General features: G+C 49.4%; 1 protein-coding gene across 13 annotated transcripts in view; it reads right to left on the bottom strand.

Annotated features, from left to right (window-relative positions):
* Positions 1 to 12,823: 12,823 nt before the first annotated feature.
* The window catches only part of CADPS (calcium dependent secretion activator), a 294,058-nt gene continuing 288,128 nt past the window's right edge, over positions 12,824 to 18,753 (bottom strand). For all 13 annotated transcript variants that reach the window (XM_064156993.1, XM_064156990.1, XM_064156994.1 and 10 more), the window contains 2 exons: positions 16,015 to 16,119; positions 12,824 to 14,215 (listed from right to left, as the gene is read on the bottom strand). In XM_064156993.1, coding sequence (XP_064013063.1) covers positions 14,036 to 14,215; positions 16,015 to 16,119 — 285 coding nt within the window. In that variant the 3' untranslated portion in view covers positions 12,824 to 14,035. The remainder of the gene's footprint in view (positions 14,216 to 16,014; positions 16,120 to 18,753) is intronic.

The raw sequence follows: 18,753 nt of genomic DNA on the forward strand, positions 1-18,753 counted from the left end.
AAGCAACTTGCAAAGCAGAGGAATCGTTTTGCATGTGGCAAATTAGAAGGCAAGTGCGATTCACAAGTTGGGTGGAAAAGAGTGCTCCAGTTCTTGCTGGGGTTAGAAGAGCCACTCCGAGTGAGCGTGAGGATTTTTTTTTCTTCTTCTTATTTTTTTTTTCAAGAAGAGGAGAATGATTTTTTTTTCCTAAAGCAACTACCACGCAACCATGCTCGAGTTATTTTGGCAACCCATCTGCAATCAGCTCCGTTGCAACCGAGCTGGAAGATAATTAATAAATTGTCACTTATCTGCGAGCCTCCCCAGCATGTATAAATTAATAGCCAACCCATTAATTAGGACAGTGTATTAATGTTAATTAAACTAAGTTTAATTCCACCCCTCTCAGGCTAGCTGGTGATTAGCCTTAAATAAACGCGGAGGGTGTCGAGTCCAGCGCTGGGGTTTCGCTGGTTTAAAAAAGAAAAGAAAAGGATCCGTGCGCTGCGAACGGGAGTTCTCCAAAATGTCACCCCTGAGAGGTGCCCGCGTCCCAGGAGGTCAGGCGGGCGGCTCTCCCCTTCCCTTTTAGCCCTGGTCGTGACACTCCCCAACACTACCCCCCCACCAGCACCCCCTCCCCGGTTAAAAAAAAAAAAAGAAGAAAGAAAGAAAAGAACTAGGCGAGGCTACATTATAGCGCCTGGATGCCGGGGGTTCTTCCCTTGCTCACTCCAATTAAAACGACTTGATGCGGGAGGGGAGGATTTGCAGAAACCTCAGAAGCGAGGAGGCGGTAATTGAGGGAGCCCCGTGTCCACCTGTTTTGGGGGGCCCGGCTGCAGCAGCAGCACCTCCCCTGGCCCCGATTAGCCTCCCTATCCCTCGCCCGGGCTATTCAGCCGAACCAATTTTCCCCCGGCGATTCAGGGCGCTCAGTTCTCTTTCACTTGTAGCCACTATAGCGCTGCGTGGAACCTGGTTTTGTGTGTTTCTAAAATAAAGGGGAGGATTATCCGGGGGAGGTGGAGGGGGGGGAGCGAAAGGGTTTAGATTGAGCCTGGTCAGAGGTAAAGCAAGCAATGAAAAGGCCCGTATATATATATATATTTTTTGTCCTCCTCCCTAGCACGCCTAAGAAAGTTTAGAGGAATTCGGGGGTTTTGTGCGGCGCTGACAAAGCCGCGCCTCCTCTCCCCGCCAGGGCAGCTCGCTGCCGGCTGTTTGCAGACAGGCTCTTTCACCTGCGAACCACAACACGCTCCAGAAACAAACTTTGACAGCGGCGACCGCCCCGGGCTGCTGACGGGCGGAGGGAAGAGTTTGCCCCGAGGCTGCCTGGGCCGCGCTCGGGGCCAGGGCACACCCTGCCTCCGGCAGAGGGACACGCGGAGGGTCCCTCTGCCTGGAGCTCCAGGTGTTGGCATCCCTCTAGCCCTGTTTACTCCGTCCTCCCTGCCTGGGTTTGATGGGTCAGCGTGTGAAGGACAGAGGAAAGCATCCCGCTTTTGGGGGGAAAGAGAGTGGGACGGGGTTGCGGAGAGCCACATGCAGCGGCACAAGCCGCGTCCGGTAGTTATGCTGCGAGAAAGCCCGGCTGAGCCCCGGGGAGCCGAGCCGAGCAGTAGGCAGGCAGCGGCGGCGGGGCTCCGCTCGCTCCCGGGGCTCGCCGGCTTTAGCAAAGTATTTAATTAGCCTCCACAAACTTCTTTTTCCTCGCCTGCAGATTATACTGAGTGGAGGGTTGGGAACTATTTTACACCTTGCCACTCACATGTTAATTAATCTCTATCTAACCCTAATTGCAGTTTATTCAAGCACTGCTCAACAGCTCACCCACACAATAAACACTGGGGCTGCTTTTATCCATATTACTCCCCGCTCACACGTTGAGTAATTAACTCCAGTACAAACTAATAGTGCAAACAAATATTTTCTGTAAACGAGATGATTTCGGGCAGGATAAAAGAGGGCTGCGGAGCCGGGGCCGAGAGCTCGCTGCCAGCTTCCCCACGCCGCCCTCTTCCTCGCCGGGCTGTTTTCTGGGCCGGATCTCTCCCTGCTTGCCTCCATTTAGGAGGGCACGACTGCCGGCCCGCACTTCCTATTCCCACCGCCCTCCTCGGGGGTGCAGGTGCCGCAGGCCTCGGTGCACCCGGGGGCGAAGAGCGGCGGCGGGCAACCCGTGCACCGGCCCCCATGGAACCCGAGGCCGGGCAGCGGCTTCCGATGCGGGCTGTGCCGGACTGTGCCGCTGCCTCCTGCCCGGTGAAGAACCGGGGTACAGCTCTCCCTGTGCATTCGTTCTTTGGGATCCTACCCAGGAGCCGGGCATCGGAGCTCAGTATTTTAATTGAAATCACAGGTTTAGGCACAGCTGGAGGCTGTCTCTATCGATTTGACTTCTGCTGTTCCGGCGAGCAAATCACAAGTGACTGACTTTGAGACAGCTGCCCCGGCCACGCCGCCCGGCCCTCCGCCGTGCCTTCGCCGTCAGCGCCGAACGGGGCTGGCGGCTTGTTAGAGGTTTAGAGGTGGCCCAGCCCGGCTTTGGCAGGCAGGAGAGGCTGCACGTCGTGGGGCTTGCCGAATCCCGTCTCAGTGCCTCTTTCTGCTCCTCCCGTGGGGTTTTAATACTTCACCCCCGACGTCTGGAGGGGAGAAACGCTTTGCGGATTTTTCCCTAGAAGGCTTACGTCGCAAAGCCTCTCGTAGCGCAGACGCGATCGCTCCTAAGGTTATTTTTGCGCCGTTCCCTCCCCAGAAAAACGACTGCGGTTTTCGCCTGGCTGGGACGGGACCGGCCCCATCACGAAACTCTCCGGGCTCGACCCGGGGCTCATACGATGCCTGTTCTCATCGCTTTGCCCCATATGTGCCCGGCAGCCCCAGCCCAAAATGCTCCCCGGTCGATGACATCGAAAACTGGCAGGGGTTTCTCTTTTACCCCCACATAACCAGATCCACTCTACAAGGGGCTCCAGAGGGCCCGTCCTGGCCAGCTGGGGAGCACTGGGTCATACAGGCCCGGCCAGGCTCCCCACGCCCGTTGGGCCACCCCTGCCTGGGTAGCCGACACTGAGCATTTATGGTCCACTGGATGATAACTTAGGATCTTCCTGATTATTTAACTTGGCAGCTGCTTAAACTCCACAGTGGAAGCTGCCGAAAGTTATTAGCATTATGCTTCGATCTCTCTGAAATGGTGGCTTTGATTTCTTTACTGCTTTGCTTTTTACACATATTTCTGTAAATGCTTGTTGTTGGCTTATTTTTTAATAGCACAAGGTTGTGGATGACCAAGCGAGGCACCAGCCCAGCCAATTAGGATGGGGCTGCCTTTCTGAGCTGGGCAGAGGGCACAGCTTACGATGTGGGTTTTGTAGCTTTGTGGCAGGTGTAAGATGCAGTGGCAGGGTCCAGGGCCAATCTGGGAAGCGAGTTGGGCTGCAGTGCTGTGTGGACCATGGCACAACCACACTGGATTTGTGTCTGGCTTGGTGTAAGGCAGCAATTTACACCTCCTAAGGCACCCAGGGATGACCCCAAGGTGTTTGGAGTTTGCTTCGCAGTGGTCAAAGACAGAAACTTTGGACAAAGTAGCCGGCAATGAATTAGGAAATCAGGATTGCAAAGTTTGGAGTTGTTAGCTCTTTGAAACCATGGCACCTGGAGTAATAGAAATACCATAAAGGCAGCCCCCATAGGCAGTCGCTGTCATCTGCAGAACTCTTAAGAGACTAATGGAGACTAATGTAGCTACGCCTGAGGCAGGGGCAGTGCATGGTGAGGCCGCCTTAGCTGGAGCAGAGGTGCCGAGTCCCTCCGGAATACTCTTCACCCCAGTCACCGAGTTACACGTACATGGCTGCACCTATGAAAGCAGTGGATTTGAATGTGTTTGATGTTTTAGGATTTACTTTTTTCAACTAATGAAACACTGTGGGGAGATAGGTTTTGGAGCACTGTATGGATCCCAGAGCGAATGTGGTTAGTGGGATTTTTGAAGCACACTGTCCCAGAATCTTTGCCTGACTGTGCTGACCGACTCCTTTAGTGATGGCAGATGATCGACATTTTTAACCTGAGTCTAATTTTAAGAGCTAGTATCAGACCTGCTCCTAAAGCTGTCTGAAATCTAGCCTCACTGCAGAGCAACTGCAGGGCACCGTGTTAGGAGCTGCTTGGAGTGCCTCAATGGCAATCAAACTGGCTTATGTAAGTCTAAAAATGGCATCTCCTTACTTGCCACATCTCTTTCTGTCTATGCAGAGAGTCCTGCAGAGCTGCCAAACAGAAGCAATTGAATGAACTCTTTTCTCGGCTCATTCCTCCTTCCGCAGCTTGGAGAAAGTGAGCCAGAGCCTATTCTAGTTTGCCTGTCAACAGGAATGGTAACTAACGGCTCGATCCCAGCTAGGCTTTGTGCCCCAAAAGCACTGCCTGCTGTGAGGAGTGGAGAGAGACATCTTGGGTGAAGTCTAGTTCCTGGTGCGAGACTGCTCTGGCCCAGGAGGCAATCAAGGTGTTGGTGGGGTCCATATCATGTCTGAAGTCAACTGGGCCAGTAAGGCAAACAAGAAGCTATTGAAGGGGTGAGCACCGTTCTCCATCCTTATTGTTGGAAACAATCATTCTTTACACTGCAGCGGTGGAACAGTGCTGTATTGAATTTCTGAGTGCTGAAGCTGGGTGATGTCCTTTCCTAACATTTTGAGACGTTGTACTTTTTTGTTTTGAAAGAGTGGGAGCCTGTAACTTTTCCTGGGTTTGTGGTGTGGTTTTTTTTTTTTAATTTTGTTTGGTTGGTTTATTTTTTCCCCCCTTATTTTCTATTTAGGAGAAAAGGTAGGAGGAAGTAGAGAAGGAGAATATAATGGGGGGATGGCCTTGTTCTCACTTTCCTACTGAGAACATTTCAGAAAGAGGAGCAAAAAACAGTGAAAATGGGTAGAAACCCACTTCAGTTTTGTGTTCCTATTCCTTCTCTTTTTTGCTTGAAAGAAGGATGGCAAAAAAAAAAAAAAAAAAAAAAAAAAGTGGGACAAACCCCACGTGTTTTGAATTATTCTCCCCTTAATGAGATAGAGAAAACATCTCATTTTCAAAATCACTTGCTTTTTTTTTTCAATGAAAAGACCTCAAACAGAGTAAGAATCTGTCAAAAGTCAATCCTTCCATCTTTTTGCAGCTAGCTCTGCTCGGTCCTGGCCAGTCTTTCTGAGTATGTCATATGTGACATCGTTTGAGGTTTTTATTTGCTCTGGTTTGATCTGTTGTCACAGATGTCCCCATCCTCTGCAGAGTAGGACTCTATGGGCTGTGAGGTACTGAGGTGACAGTGGATAGCACCACTGCATCCAGTTCTGGAGCCTCCATTACAAGAAGGATGTGGAGATGCTGGAGCGTGTCCAGAGCAGGGCCAGGAGGATGCTCAGAGGGCTGCAGCAGCTCTGCTGTGAGGAAAGACTGAAAGAGTTGGGGCTGTGCAGGCTGGAGCAGAGGAGGCTCCCAGGTGACCTTCTTGTGGCCTTTGAGTTTCTGAAGGGGGCTACAAAAAAGCTGGAGAGGGACTTTTTAGGTTCTTAGGGAGTGACAGGACTGGGGGGAATGGAGCAAAGCTGGAGATGGGTAGGTTCAAGCTGGACATGGGGAGGAAGTTGTTGAGCATGAGAGTAGTGAGAGGCTGGAATGGGTTGCCCAGGGAGGTGGTTGAGGCCGCGTCCCTGGAGGTGTTTAAGCCCAGGCTGGATGGGGCTCTGGCCAGGCTGATCTAGGGTAGGGTGTCCCTGGCCATGGTAGGGGGGTTGGAACTGGCTGATCCTTGTGGTCCCTTCCAACCCTGACTGATTCTATGATTCTATCTTACCTCTTTCTTGATGGGTATGGAGGACTTGCGAGGCTTCAGGATCCCATCCTGGTCAGGATGGTCAAGTCACGCAGAGCTTGGCAAAACCCCCAGATTGACCAGTGAAAGTGTTGCTGTACCACTCGAGCACAAGAAAAGTGCAGTTTTCATCCCAGAAAATACAATCTAGGAGAACCACTAAAAATCTCACCAGTAATCAGAGCCCAGACTAGAATTTCAGACCTCATTATTGCAGGAAAAAACTTCAATGCACGACCCAAGTATTCCCTGAATGTTCAAGAACACCCACAAATTCTGTAAAAATAGCTGATCATTTATTTATTTGATTTAATTATGAGCCCAGCTTGTGATTTTGGAGTGGGGCTGGATTTAGTGATGCTGAAAACCCGATTTAGAGAAAATCCCAGACAAATCATCATCTCTGGGGAGCAGGGGAGCTGCTTAGACACTTTGTCATGAAATGCAGAATGCTGAAGTTGAGGGTTCTGAGGCTTTTTGAGTGAGGAGGACCTGTCTAGCGTAACCATTTCTCCCTGAGGAGCCTTCAACCCTGTAGTCTGTGGGTGAGGGTCGTGTCCTATGGCTGTGGCAAGTATGTGTTGGAGGGACTGGCTCATCTCTTCTTGTGTACACAGCTGGGTTGACCAAGGGTAGATGTGCCACACTGAGCAGTAGTTGCCCCTCGGTGCAGGTCACTACTCCAGTTACCACTGGGCCGTGCTACTGGATGATCCCCCAGGCGCAATGAACATGGCTATGGGACATGTTTTTGTCCTCCATGTGAGGGTCTAGATGAGCTTGGAGGCTGCCAATTCCTCTGCCTCTGATGTACATTGCAAATCAAAAGCTACAATCTTTGCTGTTGTAGCTGGATGGAAGAAAACCTTCCTCTGTTACCAGAGTTCACCACCTCTTTCAGTTCAAGCCTTTGAGCTATTTCTTTCTTCCTGCCCTTCCAGTGCGTGCCTCTCCTCTCCAGCTGACAGCCTGGGACAGCCCCCCAAGATCAGCTGCTTGCGGAGCTCTCTCTGCCGAACGCAGTCCTAAAACGGTGTGGCCTTTGTTCCCCCCAGCTGTCGTGTCCTCTGGGATCCGCAACAAGTCCTCCTTTTACAGACCCCCTCTTGTCAGTCCCCAATCTGATCTGACCACCTGGTTTGTTTTTGAATCGAGCACTTGAGTCATAACATTTCTGTTTATTTCAACAACTGTATTCCTTGCATAGGAAATGAGCCAAGATGGTCTAAGGCAGGGAGAGCAAAGCATGTCGTGGTTGTAATTGCTTTTGCTCTCCCAATATCAAATTTTACAGCATAATCAAAATCTTATTTTTATCTTATACTGGACTCTGTTATTGACTTAATCTTCTTAAGTGCTCCTATTATTCCAGTGATTTCATCGTTGCATGTTGATTTTAATCTTTTGATCTCCATATTAGCTACTGCCTGCAACTAATTTGTTGCTCAGTGTTTTTCTTTGTTTTGACCTGTGAGGCATTTTCCTCATGGCACACAACTCTGCTGGCAGATTGCATATAATCTCTGCACTTTTTTTCTCCCATATTTTGCATAGTTACAACAAATGCAGATTTACAACTCGAAATGGAATATTTATCATTTAGAAAGGCTGAGGAAAATAGCACTTCAGGTTTAGCTTAAGAGCCTAAGCATGCTCAGATAAAGGAATTGTCACTGAATGAAGCTCAGTGGAGGAAGGTGTCACACAGGTTTGTTAGTTCAGCAAGTTCTGAATAGGTGGCAGCTTCAATAACAGCAACTTACATGCAGCCAGGGATCAGAGAGTTTCTGAAAGCACTGCTAGAGCTAAGATGAAGGTGGTTGGGTTTTGAGAATCACAGAATCACAGAATCACAGAATTAAGCAGGTTGGAAAAGATCTTTGAGATCCTCGAGTCCAACCTCTCACCCAACACCTAATAACTAAGCCATGGCACCAGATGCCTCATGCAGCCTCCTTTTAAACACAACTCTGAGCTCAGCCCTATCTCAGTGGGAAAAGTACAGAGGCAAATGCTTTGCTCCTGCCCCAGCTGCCAGCCACTGACTCCTCCAAACACCACATTCGGGTTCATATCACTGACTGAAGCATCACCCAGAAGGTGTCCTCTTTGGGAAGCACAACACTAACCCAGGGCAGTGGGGTGGCTTAAGGGATTCTTCTAGCTGGACTCAAGTTGATACATCAGGGCTGGCTCTATTGAGCCACAATGTCACAGAGCAGCTTCATGAACAAGCAGTGGTGGTGGTGGTGGTAATGCAGAACGGTGAACTTCACAGGCAAAGTTCAGTGGTTGGAGTCTGGCTCAGCTGTCTTTTGGTTGGCCATTAGGTGGCTGCTTTCCCCCTTGGCAGTGGATGATTGAACCTGTGCGGATTTATTGTGTGCTTTGTTTGTATCTACAACTACCTGAAGCTGGCTCTTCTCCCAGGCAAGCAGCAAGAGAACAAGGGTGTGCTAGTTTGGAGCAGGCTAGAATGTTTTGGTGAGAAGAACTAGATTACAGGATGTGAAAGGAAAACAAGGGTGATGTCTACTTCCCTCATAGGCCTGCTGAGATGTATGGGAACAAGAAATAAAAACATAGATAACCACTCTTGCTTGGGCTGCTGGCTGAGCTGCATCTTACTCTCTAACCTCACCCTCCATTTTGGGCTAATCCACTTTGCTTCCTAACCCCCTGGCCAAACCTCCATTCTTCCTTGGGACTGGGGTAAGGTTGAGAGGGGTAGGGGGAAAGGTGAAGGGGTGGTTGATAGCCCCTCCTGGGGACTCAGGTTTCTGGGAGGGCTGTTGTGTTTCTGTACTACCTTTTACCTTCTATATTTCTGTATATAACTGTATATACTGTGAATATCTGCTTGTATGTTGTGCTAAGCTGTAAATGTAAGCTTCATTCATATTTATAGAGCCAGATCACAGTATCACAGTATCATGAGTCTAGTCTGGGTGATTTCTAAAGTGTGTGGGGGTGGGGAACAACCGAACTATCACAAAGGGGACAGAGACTCAAGTTGTGCCAGGGGAGGTCTAGGCTGGATGTTAGGAGGAAGTTCTTCACAGAGAGAGTGATTGGCATTGAAATGGGCTGCCCAGGGAGGTGGTGGAGTCACCATCCCTGGAGGTGTTCAAGCCAAGCCTAGATGAGGCACTTAGTGCCATGGACTGGTTGATTGGACAGGGCTGGGTGCTAGGTTGGACTGGATGATCTTGGAGGTCTCTTCCAACCTGGTTGATTCTATGATTCTATGATTCTATGATTTTTTTCTTTTAAAGCTGAGGGAGGTGATTTTTGCCTTAGGTTTGCTGTGACTTTTTAAAAAGGAAGGCAGCCTGAACGTTGATGAAATCATCTTCGCTTTGCTGCGTGCCTCTTTATGCTTCTGAACACAAATTGTCTGCTAATATTTTTGACGTTTTGGTCACTAGAAAGACAGAAAAGCAATTTCTAAGATGCCTATGGGCCGGGAGACATGCATTACAGCAGAGGGGAAAGAATCTGTTAGTTGCTGAGATATAAAACAAATTGGATGAACAGCTGCTGACACTTGTCAGTCAAATAGTTGATAGCATTTTCAGTTTCCATGCCACATGCTTTAAGTAAGTCTGTCAAAAAAGGGATATTTTCGCTGGACTTCCCTGTAAATACAAGAGAAGTTTTGGCCTGATCTATCATTTAAAATTTTGCTGGCAGAAGAATGAAATTTCCCTCTTTCCCCCAAACTGATTGACATAACTGTACTGGCAGATTCTCCAGCTAGGTGCAGTTGTACTGGCAGAAAGTCCTTTGACTGTTGGAGCTTGTTCCGCCGCAGCGATGGGTTGAAGCAAAATCAGCAGCAGACCTTTGCATTCCCCGGCTGGGTTTGCCAGAGTGCTCCTGTTCATCAGCAAGCCTTTTTAGATGCTGTAGCTTTGCTCTGTGGGAGCCTGAGTCCTGGCCAAAGCACAGTCTGTGGCCAAGATGGCTTTAAACGTGGAGCTGTGTTTTTCAGACAAAACTAAACTGTTTTGGATTCAACATTTTTGCAGCATTAAGCCAAGGTGACACTTCCCACTCCTGGTACCGCAATGCCACCCCCACGCAGGACAGGGTTGGACTACCAGCACTCACGTAACCATTTGCAAGGTTAAAGGCAGTGAGGATCAGGGTACAATGTGCTCCTTTGCTCAGACACAGGCTGCAGGCTCTGGAGTGGGAGGTTAATTCCTGCTTTGCAGCACTGCTTGTACATGAGCTCTTCTCCTCGCTCACACTGAAGTATGTAACTTGAAGCTCATCATTTGGATCCAAACTCCTTAAAAAGCAGTAAGCTGGCAACTGCTTCCTTGTTTTGAATGTGTGGTCAAGCCTGACATCTCCTCAGGGTCGTTAGGGAGTCTCTGAGGTGCTTTGCTGGGGTTTGAGGACACACAAAATGCTGCTGCCAGAGGTTGCGGGGTGACTGCTGATGACAGAAACCCAGCCGAGGGTGTCCATCACCGCCGCTTCAGGGAGGCACCTATGTGTGTTAGTGATGCAGAGCCAAGGATCATCTCCTGAAGGCTGCGCCCACACTCTTTCATTCAAAAAACTGAGCAGGGCTCACTGTTTTGAAAGGTGGCAGGTGGAAGTGGGCTGTGTTTTTACCCAATAAATATTTCATGTTAAAAAAAAAAAGTAGGGAGCCATTTCCAGAGCAGAATCAAGCTGTTTCTCCAGCTCTGCTCTGCCTGACTGAGAGTAGGACTACAAATTCAAGTCTCCTCCAGTGTCCTTTGCTGCCAGCCTGATGACCACCCCAGGTAAGGCTTTCTGAGCTCCTCTTGGAGCTGTTGCCCTTGAGGACAGCTGAAGGAGAGGATGAAGAGGGCATGTATGCATGGGTCTCAAGTGAATCTCCACCACCTAGAAAGAAGGGACCAGGTGATGCTTGTGTCTTGGTCATTGCTTTATGTCATGTGAGGCCTTTTTTGTTTTGTTAGGCAGGTTCCGTGAGGGCTCAAGGAGGGCAGCTTAAGGCTCCAAGCATAACAATGTCAGGATTAGAGAGTTTTTGTATGCTGCTCAGCGACAGGCTTGTAGAGGCACCTGAACTGGCTTTAGTAGAACTAGCATGATTTGAGCTCCCAACTACTGACTCAGTTCCCCTTGGGAGTTAGTGCGCAGCTGGTGTATGGGTAAGAAAGGGGAAGAGCTTCCAGTGTCAGTAGCCAAGAGGCCACATTCCTGCCTGAGTCCTCAGAGAGAACTTTTCCTGCCAATGCTTCACTCTATCAGCATCGTGAAGCCATCAAAAAGTGGTCTGCTGGGCTACAGCCAGGGTTCAAAACTCATCTATTCCAGTGCTTCAAGTGGCTTGGCAACACCTAAGTGGTGCTAGATATACCTGCCATTCTCTCACAAAGTGAGTACCTTGCAGATGTCCCAGTTCCAAGAGGGGTGGCATACCTAGATCATGGGTAGGTGTTGAATGTGTAGGGTATGGCCATCCAGATGAGGCTGCAGAGCACTCTAGAGACAGGTGCTAAACTGCCACAGAGGAAACGGACCCAAAGATTCACCATTGCAGGGAAATGTGCTGCAGGCTCCATAACTATCCCAGCCCCATTTGGGACTCAATGCCCCTTTCACAAGCTCTTCCCAGAGGCCCCCTCCTCTTCTCAGCTGTCCAGGCTCTTGGGCACTGGAAGATGGTTTAGTTTAGTGGTTCATTACACCAGGTAGGCTCATCACACCAGGTAGGTTCATCCAGGATGGGTATTTTCCCAACACTTACCTGTCTTTATTTGTTAGTGGGGAACATTTTGTCCCTGTTCCCTGGGGTGGCAGCAGTTTGCTGTGCTTGGGGTGAAGGACAGCAGCTCTTAGGCTTTTCCCTCTGAAAAACTGACTGAAACACAGGCTAGCAGGATTCAGTTTTTGGTTGGAATTTCACCTGAGGGCTTGCCCTGTGTTGCATGCTGCTGCTGTTGGCTGCTTTGGGAGAAGATAAAATACAAACTGAGGCCTTTTGGTGGAAGGTGCTGAGCAAGGCTGCCCAAACAAGAAGGGTTGTATCAGGACAAACCATTGATCAGATGTGTGGTGACAAATCATGGGACAGAGAGTGCAGATAATGGTGGAAACAATTGTGGAGGTGAGTGCAGGAATGTGAGGAACAGACAGTCTGTCCCACCCTGACCTTGGGGAGCAAACCAGGAGGTTCAACAAGACCAAGTGCAGGGTCCTGCATCTAGGTTGGGGCAATCCCAAGCACAAATCCAGGCTGGGCAGTGAGTGGCTGGAGAGCAGCCCTGAGGAGAGGGACTTGAGGGTGCTGCTGGACGAGAAGCTCAATATGAGCCAGCAGTGTGCACTTGCAGCCCGGAGGGCCAACCAGAGCCTGGGCTGAATCAGAAGTGTGGCCAGCAGGGCCAGGGAGGTGATTCTCCCCCTCTACTCTGCTGAGACCCCACCTGGAGTACTGCATCCAGTTCTGGAGCTCCCATTACAAGAGGGATGTGGAGATGCTGGAGCACATCCAGAGAAGGGCCACGAGGACAATCAGAGAGCTGGAGCAGCTCTGCTGTGAGGACAGACTGCAAGAGTTGGGGCTGTGCAGACTGGAGAAGAGGAGGCTCCCAGCCGACCTCCCTGTGGCCTTTGAGTTTCTGAAGAGGGCCTACAAAAAAAAATGGGGAGGGACTTTTTAGGCTATCAGGGAGTGACAGGACTGGGGGGAATGGAGCAAAGCTGGAGGTGGGTGAATTCAGGCTGGATGTGAGGAGGAAGTTGTTCAGCAGGAGAGTGGTGAGAGCCTGGAATGGGTTGCCCAGGGAGGTGGATGGGGCTCTGGCCAGCCTGATCTAACGTAGGGTGTCCCTGCCCATGGCAGGGGGGGTTGGAACTAGATGATCCCTTGTGGTCCCTTCCAACCCTGACTGATGCTATGATCCTATGATCTTCTTAATTAATAAACTGTAAAAACAGCCATGAGAAAAGAAAACGCCTTTATTCCGAGAGGTGGGGGCTCTTACATCTCAGCTGGTAATTTTACTTTATTGATTTATTTCCCTAAGGCAGACATAAAAAGACTCCATAATTTATTCTTAGGACATCTGAATAGTTATTTATTGAGAAGCCACAGTTCTCACACTTTTACAACTGTCGGCTCATATAAGGCAGAAAAAAAAAAGCAAGATGGATCACTATTTTACACAGAAAGTAAAAGCTCCAGAGGAGGGGACGGATGGACATGCAGTTAACCGGTCAAAATGCAATGTACATGACAAGATAGAAAACCCATTGTGAAACAGAGGAATGGGAAATGCTGGTTACAGCCTACTGAAATAAATATCCGATATATTCTTATAAACACATTTGTATAGTCTAAGGTCGTAATTAAAGTTGTCTTTGTACATAGGCGGTTAGTTGAAAGTCAAACCAAAACGTTAACATTTGGAGGAGGGAAACGTCAACATAAAACAACTGCTTTGGACTTGTAATGTGGCATGAGATATCCATAATGATAGGATTAATCTGCTGTGGCAATTAGAATGACTAATCCTTTGGGATGTAGCCTCTATGGAGTTAACTGCATATTGAAGGGAAGAGCCTGGTACATTAACAAGGATGCAGAATGATTTCAAACGGCTGTCTGGGTTTGTTTGTTTTCTGGTTTTTAAATGAACAGAGAGAACAAAAAAAAAAAAATCATCTGTAATTGACTCATTCTTCTTTTAAAAACAAAGCTGTATTATTTTTTTTAACCTTTTTTTTTTTTTTTTTAATTAATTTTAAGCAGTTGGCATCCACAGAAGAGAAACAAAGAAATGGAAGGACTCGATTCACTCATCTTCACGACAATTTACCATCAATGTATATACAGTACATTAATGAAGCATTGTTTAATTATAACAGGGACACACCTAGCATGTTCTCTATGTAGTTTCTTGTTTCCATTAACAGTATTAACCAATGGTGCTCCATATTGCTTATGAACATATAGAGATGAAACCAGGAAACCGATGATTCAAAGAGAGGTGCTACTCTTATTACCGCACAGCTAACATGGCATTGTATTGGTAAACTTCTCATGGGCGTTTAGAGCTGACAGAAAAACTCCTAATGTGGCTAACTGAGTTACAGACGAGGTACATGCACGGATACCAGGCAACCCCCAGCTGGTCCTCTGGGCCAGCTTCCCTAGTCGTCCTCTTCATCTTCCTCATCGCTGTCCTTCATGGTAATGCCCTGGAGCCCTCCGCCTTCGCTGACCGATGCCGTAGCCTCCTCTACCGTCAGCCGGTTCCGGATGGTCTCGTAGGTTTTGCTGTTTAAGGTGGAGTCCAGCACGCCTTGCAATCGGAAATCCCGGTACGTTTTCTGAAGTGGGGAGAGGCATGGAGGAGGGAGGAGACAGCAGAGAGGTCAGGGCTGACACCGGCTTCATTGCAGGGGTCAGACCCTGCCCCTGCGCCCAGGGTTTGGGGCCACTAATGGAAGATGCTGGGAAGCCAGGGTAAGTCCTGGCCCCAGGGGCATTTCGTGTCATGCTGGGCAGCACCGAGGCTGCAGTGGGGGGGTCTCCGCTAGCCACTGCTTTGCCATGGCAGAGGTCCCTTCAGGGTGCCTTGGGCAACAACAGATTCCATCTCTGTGACTTCAGGGCTGGCCAGGCTGTGTGGCTGTGCTCAGGCTTCAAAGCAGGGCTGTACCGGGGGCTGCTTAGGAAAGCTCTGCTCATGGTACATTGGGGTCTAAACTGAAGCATTAAATAAGGGCTCTGGCCCCAACTATCTTCCCTTGTGTCTGGCTGCATTCATCCTGCCCTTAGTGACAGTTTCTTCTCTTCACACTTACTGCCCATAACCACAGATGTGATACACGGTCCCAGAATGCTCCACATTAAACAATCCTATCTGCAGTACTGGGATTAAATAAACTAACTCCAGGATACCAGAGAAAATTGTTGATGTATAAACATCAGCACACAGTATGTGTTTCTTAAACCTCTCTTTCTTCACCTAGTTCTGAGACTGGGATTGTATTTCCATGGTTAGCTCTATTATTTCCCTTGTTATTACAATTAATATCTTTTCATTTGAATTTGTGTGGAAAAACTTCTCGACTTCGAGAGATAAGACTCTGGCCTCATAGGTCATTTATTTCTGCTCTGTGTGCTGTGTGTGGAAACTATTTACTGTTCTGCTGCTTCAGAAAGTCCTTGGATTTGTTGTAGCTGCTTCTGAATGCAATATTGGTATAAATAAAGCACGAGGAAGAAAGCTTTCCTCAGCTAGCTGACAAGTAGCAATAATTTGTCTGTGCCTGTTGTTTTCAGTTCTGAAGAGCACATTTAATACGTTTTGGTTTTAATTTATTCATGCCTTCAATGTGTTCACTGCACACAAGACCATAAACATTATAAAATACTAGACCCAAAAGCATTAGATAGAACCTAAAATGATCAAAAATATATTTACCCCCTTCTGTGATCTTATTATTTCATGTAAACCACTGTGATTTCACACTGAAATAATTATCATTAGTCCAAGGCACACACATATACAGGCACACACACACACACACCACACACACGTGCACTCCAGGGAAAAAAATGCTACTTTCGGGGTATGTTATCTCACCTTTGTGATCTCTTGGAGTTGATTACATACACCCATTGTAAAAGAAAACTACTTCAATTAACTATGAGAACAATCCTCATTTGCATTCTGATGATAATCACAAGCCAGAGCTGGGCTTAAATGCTTCTAGTAAAACAGTGTTAAAAACTTTTGCTTTATTTAACCCATTTTAACGCTGGAGTTTATCGGTGTGATCAACACGGTTTGCCACAGAACGGCCGACTGTGGTGCACTTACCGTGCACGCAGGGTCAAACAGCAAGAGAGCTTCCCTTCTCCCTGAAAGCAGCTACTTTGTTCTCATCTGCACACCTGCATTTTGCATCTCTATGCACGTCAAGGTTCTGTTAATCCCTTGCGATACACAAATGTCTTCATTTTAAAGACTGTTAATGAATGGCTTCACTTACTTGCCAGTGACAGTTCTCCTAAGAGAAGATGCCACACACACGCAGGCACACACACACACACGCACACACACAAGCACACGAGCTGCTTCTGACAGCAAACTGGTGTTGAAAACAGGGCAGATGATTACCTTTACTATCCTAATGAGAGTTTTCAGTTGGTAAATGTGAAGCTGCAGGTCCATGCGGTCTGTCAGCCAGGTGCAGACAACACTCATCGAGCTGGTGTACCATTGCTGCAAGAGAGACAGGACTTCTCCAGCAACCACGTAAGGGCTGCGTGCTGTGCCCTGGATCACCAGGGCTGCACCCAGCACTCAGTCAGCACCAACCTTGCCCGCCAGCCAGCCTCTTCATGGACTACCACAGACTTAGAAGGGAGGGGGGGATGTGACACAGGCACCCTCCTAGGCACAGAATTTCCATGCAAGAGCTTTTTAACGTTAATAATAACAACAAACGCAATAGGAGGGGCGACGGCCGCCAGCAACGCCACCAGGGTTTTGTCGTCTGATTCTGCCGTTGATGGGACTTGCCAGCAGTGGTGTGTCTTTGGCCCAGTCCAATTTTTAACCCGTTCTTCCCCCGCAGTGAGAGCACAGTCCTGCCTTTACGTGTGTCAGACCCACACTCAGGCTACTTACCGTCCTGGAATTCAAACTGAACCAGCCCCGGAGCGAGTCTGGCTCCCTGACGGTGAGCAGAGGGGAGGCTGCTGCGGGGCAAGGTTTGGCTGCGGGTGAGGACGGTGCCGTAAGCACCTGCAGGCGCCTGCCCGGGCTGCGCAGGCAGCGCTTTGCTGCTACCCTCGCACTTAGGAAAAAGGGCAAAGCAGCAACAAACCGAGCTGGTTTCAAGCTGCTGAACTCACAGGGCCCCTCCCATGGCTGAAATGTTGCTGCCTGTGAAAAAGGCTTGCAGCTGTGTGGCAGCAGCCTGCCAGCCCCGCAGCGCAGGGTGGCTCCGGTGGGCTGTGGATCAGCGCCCTGCTCACGCAGGGCTGGCATGGCACGTCTGACGCCACACAGACGAGCAGCGAGCCCTCGAGAGAAGGAAAAGCAGGGGCTGTGGAGGCGGGGGGATCACAAAACCTGCCCAAGGCACTCAGCACAACGGCTGGTTGCAAAGTGGTCTGCATACAGAAAGCCATCACGCCTCTGCGTGCAGTCGCACCCTTCCCTTGCAGTCTGCCTTACACGCACAGAGAGCACAACCTGCACTGCAGATCAGCTGCAACTGATCGAGAACGACTTACAGACTAAGAGAGACTACTGGACCGGTGTATGCAAAACCTGACTGAACACTAGCCAGGTTAGTCTGAAACTCAGCTTCCTCCCAGCTTGCCTAAAACAGTGGGAGGGAGGTACTGTGGCCTCCCTCCCAGGTTGCAGCAGCGGCTGGAGGTCTGAGCAGAAGTGCTGGAGCTGCTGGTGCAGCAGGTGAAGAGGCACAGCTGACTACTCTGTAATTTCAGTGCTGAGGCTGGTGACTTGTAACCCTCCTACCATTCAATGGCAGGCGAGGGGCCAGTGCCTGCCTGTGAGCAGAGGGTAGATGGCACTGCTGGACGTGTGGCTCCAACAGAGTTTAGCTGGCAGCACTGGGGCCCACAGACACTCCTGCAGTACCCACAAGCTAGCACAGGCACACCAAAGCAAATGTCTTCAGCCCAGCACCACAAACACGTGGGCTCGATGACCGAACCGTACAGTACCACACCTGGGAGCTACTCCCCTCCACCAGAAGCAGACAGCAGAGGTTAGTCATGCTTCACAGGGAGGGCTCTTCCCCCACTTCAATGAGCGTGTTCCTGTACTTCTATTTCTACATCACCTCTTACTAAAATGGAGGAAATAAAGAGATGGAAGAGTCACCAAATGGTGGTGATCTTTTACTGGATGCTGACATCCTTTGCAACTTGTAGCAGCGATTCCTGCTGGCCCCTCATCTCCAGGATGGAGGCCTGACAAGAGCTAAGAGCATGAATGAAACTAATTGAGGCAGGCAAGCAGCAGCTCTCTCCATAACGGAAGTCAGGCTCAGATACTGTTAGCTGTCACTGGAGGTTCTGGCATCAGATTGGGGTTGAATTGTGAGTTGAAGAACCCTGGTTAGCTGGTGTGGGACTGACCAGCGTAGCAGACATGAAGGGCTGGTGGACCTTCATACCTTCCAATCCCTCAGACTAGTCTGAGAGAGCAGAACATTCCAGGATATCGCCACAGAGCCCCAATTGCCTGTGGGCTCTGGGACAATGACCCAAGACAGTCAGCAGCCATCTGGGTGGGGTGACACAGAGTAACTGCTTGTCACTGGGGGATCTGCCTGCAGTCTCTTGTAATGCTGGGGGCCCATGTGGGCAAACCAGAGAGAAATCCTTCACGTTTATAAGGTCACTTCTCTGCATGCATAGACGAGCCATGCTCTTGAGTGACATTAGCTGTGACCCAGGGCTGCGCTGGCACATGGACGCCCAGGTCACCCAACCACCTCCTTCCATCATCCCTTTAAATCAAACCCCCCAGAGCAATGAAGCTACCGTATGCTACACACACACACACGCCCTCTCCCTTCCACTGCTGCCTCTCCTGTTCCACACAACGATCTGCTGCGTGTTTATGTCACCTCTAGACAAGATGAGAAGTCTCTGGCGGGGGCAGATCCTGCCATTCCTGTTTGCCCCATGCCATCCCGCAGCTACGTGGAGCTGAGAGAGAAATACAACCCATGCACTGAGGTTATGGGCAAGGCAACTCTGCTGCTCTGAGACCTTCAGATTAAGCATCATCAAACGTTTTTTCTGTTTCTGCTGGGCACTCCAACACGCTGGCTGCTGGGGAGACAGAGATGCCCCTGAGCTGAAGCTGAGT

Source organism: Pogoniulus pusillus, chromosome 16 (genome assembly GCF_015220805.1).
Source record: "Pogoniulus pusillus isolate bPogPus1 chromosome 16, bPogPus1.pri, whole genome shotgun sequence".
NCBI classification, from domain to species: Eukaryota; Metazoa; Chordata; class Aves; order Piciformes; family Lybiidae; genus Pogoniulus; species Pogoniulus pusillus.